The 10,632-nt window shown below is 43.7% G+C and overlaps 1 protein-coding gene across 1 annotated transcript in view; it reads left to right on the forward strand.

Annotated features, from left to right (window-relative positions):
• Nucleotides 1-2,757, forward strand: part of Osbp (oxysterol binding protein) — a 28,031-nt gene extending 25,274 nt beyond the window's left edge. The window contains exons 12-14 of the mRNA XM_021198837.1: nt 226-407; nt 1,230-1,450; nt 1,535-2,757. Coding sequence (XP_021054496.1) covers nt 226-407; nt 1,230-1,450; nt 1,535-1,677 — 546 coding nt within the window. The 3' untranslated portion in view covers nt 1,678-2,757. The remainder of the gene's footprint in view (nt 1-225; nt 408-1,229; nt 1,451-1,534) is intronic.
• Nucleotides 2,758-10,632: the final 7,875 nt, after the last annotated feature.

Below are 10,632 nucleotides of genomic sequence, written 5' to 3' on the forward strand. Positions count from 1 at the left end.
AAAAAAAAAAAAAGAAAGAAAAGAAACTTTGATCATAAGGCCATCAAGTCATTGGTCTTGTTTCAAATAGTATTTAAAAATCAGTAGCAATAAATGTGACTAACAACATAACATTTATGATAACTGGATTTAACCAGTAATTACTTTAGAACTTTTTCTTGATTAGTCAGGTAAGCTACCCCACGGTGTCGCTCTGCTCTAAAGCTGTGTTCTCCATCCTTATAGGTGACAGGTGAAGTGACAGACCCATCAGGAAAAGTTCACTTTGCCCTCCTGGGGACATGGGATGAGAAAATGGATTGTTTCAAAGTACAGGCAGCCTCTGGGGAGAATGGGGGTGATGCTCGGCAGAGAGGCCATGAAGCAGAAGACAGCAGGGTCATGCTGTGGAAGAGGAACCCGTTACCGTGAGTGTGGCATTCCAGCTTTCTTTGCCTTTAACTCTAGAGTGGTACACCAGCATTCTGCCTGCGTTTTTCATGGATATTTGTGGGACTAACTGGGGAGATGAGAACCTTTGAAGAGATTGTTCCAAAACTATCTCACCAACCATATGCCAAATTAAACTGCTCCTTTCTAAAGTTTCACTGAATCATGGCTCAGAGGAATCTCTATAGTTTAGTGTTCTATTGTTGAGACAGGGTGATACATAGTCCAGGCTGGTCTCACTGTGTACCTGAGGCTCTCTTTGAAGTCCTGATCTGATCCTTCTACTTGTACCTTTCAAGAACTGGGTTACAGGCATGTACCACCATGCCCTGCATTCTCATTGCAATTCAGAGCAGAGCTTTTCAAAAGCAACTGGGGAGAAAGGTGCTTTTCACTGGCTAACAATTTCCTCTACAGGCCCCTGAGATAAAGCCCAGAGCTTGGGAAACAAGTGCAGGTCATCATCTTATATACTGCGTCTACAGAAGTAGCCAGATTTTCCCAAGAAGAGGTCTAAAAGGAAGCCCAGGCAATAGGAATGAGGCAGTTTTAAAGAGTTCATTCTTCCTGATAAGTGTAGATAATTCTGAGTGCAGCTGCTGCAGGCAACTATTGTTTGAGATGATGCTAGAGACGGGTGGGAGTGTAGCATTTAGCTCTCTTTTTGGGGATTGCCTGATAAGGCTTTAGAGTTTTCCCACAGTGGGCCACTTAGATGCAGGGCAGTGCTCTGAGCCATTGCTCGCTCCTTGGGTTGGCTCAGGCTGTGAGCTGCCTTTCCTCTTTGCTGCTGTTCTCAGGAAGAATGCAGAGAACATGTACTACTTCTCAGAGCTTGCCCTCACTCTCAATGCCTGGGAAGGTGGCACTGCTCCGACGGACAGCCGGCTGCGGCCCGACCAGAGACTGATGGAAAATGGGCGCTGGGATGAAGCAAATGCTGAGAAGCAGCGCCTGGAGGAGAAACAGCGGCTTTCCAGGAAGAAGAGAGAAGCAGAAGCTATGAAAGCCACGGAAGATGGTAACAAACCTGTCCCCTGCTCGGATTTCTTGATGTGTGGTGTGTGTCAGCTCTAACCTTGCTTTTCATTCTCTTCCCTTGTAGGCACACCATATGACCCTTATAAAGCACTGTGGTTTGAGCGGAAGAAGGACCCTGTCACCAAGGAGCTAACCCATGTTTATAGGGGCGAGTACTGGGAATGTAAGGAAAAGCAGGACTGGGGTTCTTGCCCAGACATTTTCTGAAGCAGCTGTAACTCAAAGGAAGAGGGCTGATCGGAGAAGATGGCAGTGGATGTGCGGGAAGGCTGGCAGTTGGGACTCTTACCAAGTGCTTTCCTCAAATTTGTCTTAACCAATCACTTTTTCCAAATCAATCACCAGAAGCAGACACCCGTGGTGGTGATTGGCTGGTTGCCTTAGCTGATTGATGCTGAAATCGACGTAGTAGATACCCATATTTGTAAGGGAGCGGTTTAGTGACTGAAAGTTAGTGTTACTCTACATCTGCAAAGGCAAGTAAGTGTACTTCTCCCTCTGCCTCATATAAGATGATGTCGTTCACCCTAACCTTGTGTCCTGCTCAGCCAAGATCTGCATAAGATTGTGATTCATGAGCATTTTGGTGCTGTTCAGAGCAAGAACTGATTTTAAAGTTCCTTTAAAAGAAACACATAAGATTTACCCAACAGAGGTGTCATGCCTGGGTCTCAATGTATGAAGTGCACTCACACGTGGGGTTACTGTAACAGGTCGTCGTGTGTAGATAACTAAGGCTTTGGAGCATCTGCAGGAGAGATTATTCTCTAGGGCTTGAATATTGAATTACGTTCTTAGAGATTTTATCTTCACTTGCATACTGTACCCCTCTGCTGTTCTGTCTACTTTGACAGCAACCAGGGGCCTCCTTGGTGGTTGATAAGAGGGTCACACTCTCCTCATGAAGGGTTTTATGGACTCCTTCAGGTGGAGAACCTCTGCAAACATCAGGCAGGGTGGGAGAAGACTGCTAGCTGCTCGTACCTTCCCAGTCCAGTCCCTCCTCGTCCATCTTTCGTTGCCTTTCTGGCTTCTGTTTCCTGGCACAGTACCATTTTGAGTGTGTGCCACAGTGTGGAGCAAAACATGGCCTGACCCATTCTGTACACTTCAGAACCTGAGAAAAGTTCCTCTGCAACAAAGGTTTTCATCTTGAAAGTCCCAGTAGAATGGAGCCACTTCTGGAATAATGTGTTGAATCATCTGTATATTATATATATATACATATATATATATGTAGAGAAAATCTAATTTTTTTCCCCTTTGCCATGAAGAATCTTGGTTTTTTTATATCACCTGTCTCCCTGGGACTCTCTCAAGTGCGCGTTAATGTGGGTTGGTGCGCCTCTGCTTTCCATGTTTGAGGGGCATTGCAACCCCAAGCAGGGTCATGTGTGGCAGTTGCTGAACAGGGACAAGGAGGAACATTTGTGTGCCTACCCTGCGGCTGCCTCAGCTCGGCTTTGCTGGTCACACGTGGCTATTGGAAAGGAAGTCCTGCTCTTTTTCCTGCCTCAGTTTCCTTCCTTAGGAGGCTTACGGGTAGAAAGTCAAGAGGGTGATTTCTAGCTTCCTTATGTCCCAGCTCAGGCTAAATCCCAAAAAAGTTTTCTTCCAAGGATGTGAGCTAAGAGCGCTTGTGCCCTGTGGGAACTGCCCCTGCTGGCACTGGCATCCTCCCTTTTTTCTTTATTAGTTCTAGTTTCCTGTTCAGAAATGTAACCCTTGTGCAACCCACCCTTGGTTGAGGGTCATAAATTGAGGTGCCTTCCTTGTGTACTTTTTGTTAGTGTTTTTGTTTTTGTTCCTTAACTGTTGAGCCTCAGCCAGTGTGGGTCCTTGGGGAAAATACCATTCCAGAGGAAGCTATTCCTCCAGGGAAATTGGATTTTACTGGGTAAATTAGTATTTTCAGTCCTTCCCCACCAGCTCTCCTTCCTTAGATCAAAGATTGAGCACTAGGGAATTTCCTCCTAAGAAGCCTTTCCCCAGCACAAGGGGGTTATTCCTGGGAGGCCCATAAAATGGGCACCATCTCTGGAGGCTTTGAATAGAATGGAAATTTCCCAAGGAACCTCCATGCTTTAGCCCCTTTCTCTCTGTCTGCACTACATTTCTAGCTTGATTCCCAGATCCCTGCTAACGGAAGAAGCTTAGAAGTCCTGGAGATGGAATAAAGTCACATGAAAGCAAAATAAGACTATATATATATATTTTCAGTTTTTTTGCCTTATCGCTTTTTTTCAAAAAAAAAAAACCTACTAAATTAAATAATTTTTAAAAAGCTATATTGTCTGATTTGCTTCTACTCCTAATAGTCAGGAAATAGTGGTGGACAGAGGGAGACCTGGCCAGTGATGATTTGTTCTGTGTGGGAATTTTATTTTATGTATATGAGTGTTTGGCCTGAGAGTATGTATGTGTACTATGTGCATGCCTGGTGGCCACAGCGACCAGATGAATGTGTGGAAAGGTGAATCACCATGTGAGTCTGGGAACCAAACTGAGGGTCTCTTGCAGAGCAGCAAGTGCTCTTAATGGCTAAGCCATCACTCAAGCTCCTATATTTCAGTTCTTCAGCATCATTCCAGGTTCATGAACAGAAGAATAGCCTTAACAGCCCTAATACCTTTCAGTGTGACGTTTGTCTTACATATAGAAACATAACTGATGTTTCTGATTCTGGGGCTGCTTCCCTTCAAAGATGTACGGATAGAGGATATAGCTTAGGGGTAGAGGGCTTTCCTACCGTGTGCCTGCCTGGCCTGGATTCAGTCCCTGGCCCCGAGATGTAAAATAATAACAGCAAAAGCTAAATTCTCAAAATTCATAGCTGTTTGATGTATGGGCTCAAAGGTTTAAAGATCTTCATTTGAAGGGACACGCCTTTCATTCCAGCATTCAGGAGGCTGGGGCAAATTCCCCATGCCCAGGAGCTTAAGTCTGGGTAACTTGACAGTCTGTCTCAAAAAAATAAAGGCAAGGAGCGGTGTTGTAGGCAGTCCCAGGGGAGGCAGGATGATTACAAGCTTTGGACCAACCTGAGATACATAGATCCTGTCTCAAAAGCAAAAACACCTTTTTTTCAAGTAATGACACCATTTTCTGTTTTCCTCTGCAAAAGTTCAGGCTGGGGAAGAGTAGGGTATAGGCCTAGAAAGTGCTACAGTCAAAGAATGCAGCAAAGGACCTTGCCCGTGAGGAGCCCTGAGTGTGTGGAATGGAGAGCTGAGAGGAACTCAGCATTCTCTGGGCCACATAACTTTAAGAGGAAAACATCAGGGTCATTTTGACAGTGAAAAAAGGCACTTAGACTAGATTTCTCAGGGTCACACAGCTGATTGGCTGGTTAGTGTTGGAATTCAAAGCTGGGTATGGTTAACCAGAGTTTCTGAGCTCTGTTAGCCACCCTGTACCTAGGGAGGAACATTGGAAGTGGTTCTGCGTTTTCTCAGATGGTCTCTGGCTGTGTGTCGTTTCTTGTAAAGCTCTGCTCCAAAGACTGGAGTTTTCAGATCTCAAGTCAACAAAATAAGCTGTGTTATCAGGGATTGTTTTGTGCCAGGTTTGGAGAAACCACCTGATTATTATTACAAGATTGGATGTTAAATTTCGTAAAGGTTTTGTTATTTTGTTTCCTGGCAAGGTGATAAGCAGAGCAGTAGGTTGGAGGCATTCTTCCTGATAGTCCTGCTAGATCTCAAGCACCATCACAGTTGAATTCCAACACTAGAGACAGTCAAACAGCAATAGTGTTTAATGATCCCTCTCTGATCTAATGACATGACCTGGAATGTGGATCCTGAGGGTCAGGATCCAACATGATTCAACATTATGACTTAGCAAAATTTCAAATCAACACATTCAGAGACCTGTAAAGTCTCACAAACTTAGGGAAAAACCACAGATGGTTCACCATGCTGTCTTAGGCAAATATGAGTGAGTTTGGTGTTTACCATTCAGCCTTCATTTCCACAGTGTTGAAAAGCAGCAGTTTTCCCGACCTGTGGGGCAAGAAGAGATGACAGGCGGAAGACAACCTACAGTTGAAAAGGAATAAGGCAGAGCCTTCCAGAACCCTCAAGCTGTGGAATGTCGAGCAGTGATAACAAAAGGAACCACAGCAGTATCAGTAACCTCGAGCAAGAAAGTGTACTGGAGCACAGCTTGAACCACAACACTGCTGAACTTTATACCGCACTATCCCCAAGTTCTCCCAGGAGGACTATACACTGTGCAAAGGCCATGGTCCTTACTCCACATCATTAGCCAGATCTTGAAGGAGGCATGTTTCTATAGCTTTTTGTCAACAGTGCAGTCTAACATGATGACCCAGGTGCTTCTCCTTTGTTTATAAAAAGCAATCACATACACACATTCAACAAACTTGTTCAGCCCATACACTTCAAAGATTTGCACTATAGGGTCAGTAAAATAAAGTCTCAAAGAGTGGCATAGAAAATCTTCAGATTTGGTTCATTATAGATGTACATTTTACGGTACAAAATTCAGAACCTCCAGGAATGGTGAACACCAGTGAATCCTAGCCATGGGGACATGGGAGAGGCTAGTCCAAGGTCATTGTTGGCAACATAGTGAATGTGAGGCCAGCTTGGGTCTCATGAGACCCTGTCAAAAACATTATGAAACACACTTGTCCACCTTTCCTTCCCCAGTAGAAGCATTCTGAGCCTTGTGTAGTTTCTGAAGCTCCTGTTGTAAACCATAGTCCCACCATCCTTACAAATCACGGCTGCTTTGGTCATTGTTCCATCAGGAAAGGAGCTGAGTGGTCACATGAGGGTTCTTCAAAGGACAGAACCTAAAGAGCTCCAGGGTTGTGGGTGTAGCTCCAGAATGCCAGTTGAGTGTGTGCACGGCCTAGGGTTTGACACCCAGCACCTTGATCAATTACTTAGAATCCTCCATAAATAGCCTGTAGAGGTCATGACCTCTGAGCTTGATCAGGTGATTTTAGAGGTTACTAAACACAAGTTCATTTTAGAATATGACTGGAATATTTTCTTTCATTCACTCAGCCTCATTCATTAAGCATTTACCTGAGCCTGATATCTAACTGATTTGGAATACAAATAGCAGAAAAGAGATTAGGTAAGCAGCCAATTGCAGTCAAGTTTGACAGGTGGTGTGAGGCACTGTGGCCTGTAGAGAGTTGGGAGAAAGTGAATAGAGGCATGTTAGGAGTCTTCAAGAACTAGAAGAGCTGTGATTGCAAAGCTAAGTACGCATTAGGGAAAGGGTGATGCAAGGGTGATTGCACAGACAAAAGAAGAGCAAGGTCCAGACAAGCATCCTCCATGGAGCAGTGGCTCCATGTATTGCTAGTTTAAAGTCAAGGCATTTACCACCAGCCTTGGGGTGTGTGTGTGTGTGTGTGTGTGTGTGTGTGTGTGTGTGTGTGGTTTGCTCAGCTCACTAGCCTATTTCCATTCCTGGGAGTGCTTTTTCCTTTCCTGGTAAGCTATTTTTATTTCTATACCTAGACTAGCTTTTGTTTGTTTGAGACAGGGTCTTCCTGGGTAGTCCTGACTGTCCTAGAGTTCTCTATGGAGACCAGAATGGCCTCAAACTCAGAGATCCTTTTGCCTCTGCCTCAAGTGCTGGGACTAAGGTGTTTGCCTCCCTCTCACCCCCATAAGCCTTCTGTGGCTAACTTAACAGTACTTGACTTTTCATTCTACCTCTCCTTGTAGTAGCTGCTAGTATTCTCACTTAATCTGCACTGTTTTTCTCGTAAGTGATAGTAAATTTGTCCTCAAGCTTAAAAGAAAAAAGGATGCTGGGCAGTGGTGGTGCATGTCTTTAGTCCCAGGGAGGCAGAGGCAGGTGGATTTCTGAGTTCGAGGCCAGCCTGGTCTACAGAGTAAGTTCAAGGACAGCCAGGGCTACACAAAGAAAAAACCCTCTCGAAAAGCCAAAAAAAAAAAAAAAAAAAAAAAAAAAAAAAAAGACTACTGAGCAAGGGCCTCAAGGAGGGTGTGGCCCCACCCACAGAAGGCCTTATGTGCTTTTAGAAGACGCCCTGGCTTTTGTTTTTAACTAGTAAAAAGCAGGATATTGGATTTCAGGTAGAAAACATTTATGAATAAGACCAGTTAAGAGGCTGGAGAGGAAAGATGAGAAGCAGAGGCATTCTAAGTGGGATGAACAGCCCGTGGGATGAAGACTAGAAAGTAGAGAGGGGAAGGTTTTATAAGTCTCTGACCTAGGAAATGCAGATGGAAGATCAAGTCTCCTAGCTAGTTTTATGTCAGCTTGACAAAGCCAGAATCACCTGAAAGGAGGGAAACTCACTTGAGAAAATGCCTCTGTAAGACCCATGTGTAAGGCATTTTTTAAACTGGTGATTGATGGGGGAGGGTGTAATCCATTGTGGGTGGTGCTATCCTTGGGCTAGTGGTCCTAGGGTCTATAAGAAAGCAGACCAAGAAAGTCACAGGAGCAAGCCAATAAACAGCACTCCTCCATGGCCTCTGACGCAGCTCTTGCCCCTATTTCCTGCTCTGTTTGAGTTCCTGTCTCACTTACTTCAGGGATGAACAGTGATATGGAACTATAAGCCAAATAAACCCTTGTCTCCCCAACTTGCTTTTGGTCATGGTGTTTCATCATAGCAATGGAAACCCTAAGACAGATGGTAATAGGAATTCTGAAATGAGAGAAGAAATGAGTCAGTGGTTAAGAGTACTGCTCTTGCAGGGGACCAGAATTCTCCTAGCGCATACCTGCGTGGAACTACATACAGCTCAGTGGATCTGATGTTCTTTGCCCTCACATGAATGCTTCCACATACAGTTATAAACATGCATACATAACTAAAGTATAACAATTTGGGGAATTGTAACACACCCTTAATCTTAACATTAGGAAGGCAGGCAGAAGGATCAGAGTTCAAGGTCAACCTTGGCTATATAGTAAATTCAAAGCCAGCCTGGTTTATATAAATCCAGAATTAAAAAAAAAAAAAAAAAGGAAGACAGGAAGAAAAAACTTTGAAAGAAAACCAGTTCATTTTCAGATATGCTTCGTTGGAGGTACCTGTGGTGATACCAAAAAACATGGGTTTTTTTGTTTTTGTTTTTTAGATCTACTATTACCCAGAATAGCCTCCAGTTTTCTATGTACCCCAGACTGCCTTCAAATCCACTATATAGCCAACAATGACCTTGAATTCCTGGTCTTCTCTCCTCCACCTTCCAAATCCTGGAATTACAGGCATGTATCCTGGTGACCTGTTTTGAGACACAATTTTAAACATGGTTCTTCCATGTAGTCTGAGAACTAAGACCAAGGGAAACCACAGATTAAATCATTTGGCCAACTCTAAAAAACAAATCAAGCAAGCAAGATTTTATATATATATTTATATATATATATAAAATCACCTCTAGGACTGAGCTCATAAACAGGCCTTGCTTTAAGGCACCACATATATGGTAAGTATATGGTAATTAGGTGTGCTGCAAGGAAGAAATATATATATATTTTTATATATATATATTTATATATATATATATAATATACTCTGCTATATATATATTCTGCAGAAATTCTGATTCAGCTGAGGAACTGAAGGTAGACATATATATATATAAATTGTACTATGTAGTTAGTGCCATTATATCTTAAATATAACTATGAAGGAATTGACTTGCCCTGAATCCCAGGCAAGCATCTGGTCAGGCTAGGATTTAAGTAACCCTTCGTCATGTATACACCAAGCCTATACAGCTAGCTGTAGCTCTTCCTTGCAGCACACCTAATTACCATATACTTACCATATATGTGGTGCCTTAAAGCAAGGCCTGTTTATGAGCTCAGTCCTAGAGGTGAGGAATCTCACACCACATGGCTGGCTTCTTTGTTCAGGGTCTCATGAGAAGATAAGAAGATGTGGTTGAGTTCTTATCTGGAGGCATATTAGGGAAGTCTCCTTTCACATTTATCCTTGCTGGCATCCTTCATCTTCTTTTTATGGTAAAGAAACAATTTCCTTGTGAATTGTCAGCAAGGAGCTCTTCTCATCCCAGGGGCTACCTGCATTCCTTATCATGTGGTCTCCAGCTCCAAGCCCAGAGAGCTTTACATCCTTGCCACCTTTAACTAGAGTTTCTTCTGCACGCAGCTGGAGGACCCCATGCTGGCCAGACAGTCTGTTGCTGTGACAAATACCAGAGAGAAGCACTTAAGGGGGAGAAGGGTTTATTGTAGTTCATGGCTTCAGTCCATGGTTAGCTAGCTCCATGGCTTTGGGCCAGAGGGAAGGCAGAACATGACTACTGAAAGGACATGATGGAACAAGGTAATCAGGAAGTGTAGAGGAGTAGCAGGAAGGACCAGGGTTAAGAAATGCCCCTTCATTCTCTCCCTTGAGTGATTCACTTCTTCCAAAGGCACAACTTCCATAATTTATTACCACTTAATTACCTATTTAAATTTGAAATCTTTCAGTTGCTTAAACCCGTGATTAGGTGGTGATCTCCTATAGAAACAACCTTACAGACTCAGTTTACCCTTTGGGTATCTTTCAGTGGAATTGAGCTGACCAGCAAGATTAACTGGCACCTCTTTTTCTCTCTCTGCACCTAGTGCTCCGTCTCTCCCTTTCTGCCCTTCTTTCGTGTCACTCCGTGCCCCCCCCCCACCCCCCGCAACTCCCATTCTCTGCTTTCAAGGCTCTGCTCCCCTCTGTCTGTCTCTACCCCTTATCCGGAAAATAAAAAGGCTAGCCATCACAAAACCCTCTATGAATAATAGAAAATCGAATATTTTAGAGTCAGATGTGCTGTTTAGGATAACCTAACCATAAGGGGGAAATCCTACCATATTAATGGTCCCATTGATTTTGTAGTTTTCCTTCCTGGGGTGGTGGTGGTGGTATCTGGAGGGTTGGGAAGGTGGTCATTATTTTAGAGTTTTTCCTACTACAACTACGTAGAGAATGCAAAATGATGATGTTTCAACAAGACTTCTGGGTCTGCAAAACCCTTACCTGCATCTAATTGAGGCATGGCATGGCAGCTCTATTGTGGATGGGAAAAAGAAAGGAAAGGAAAGGAAAGGAAAGGAAAGGAAAGGAAAGGAAAGGAAAGGAAAGGAAAGGAAAGGAAAGGAAAGGAAAGGAAAGGAAAGGAAAGGAAG

The sequence above is a fragment of the Mus pahari genome, chromosome 1 (genome assembly GCF_900095145.1).
Source record: "Mus pahari chromosome 1, PAHARI_EIJ_v1.1, whole genome shotgun sequence".
NCBI lineage: Eukaryota > Metazoa > Chordata > Mammalia > Rodentia > Muridae > Mus > Mus pahari.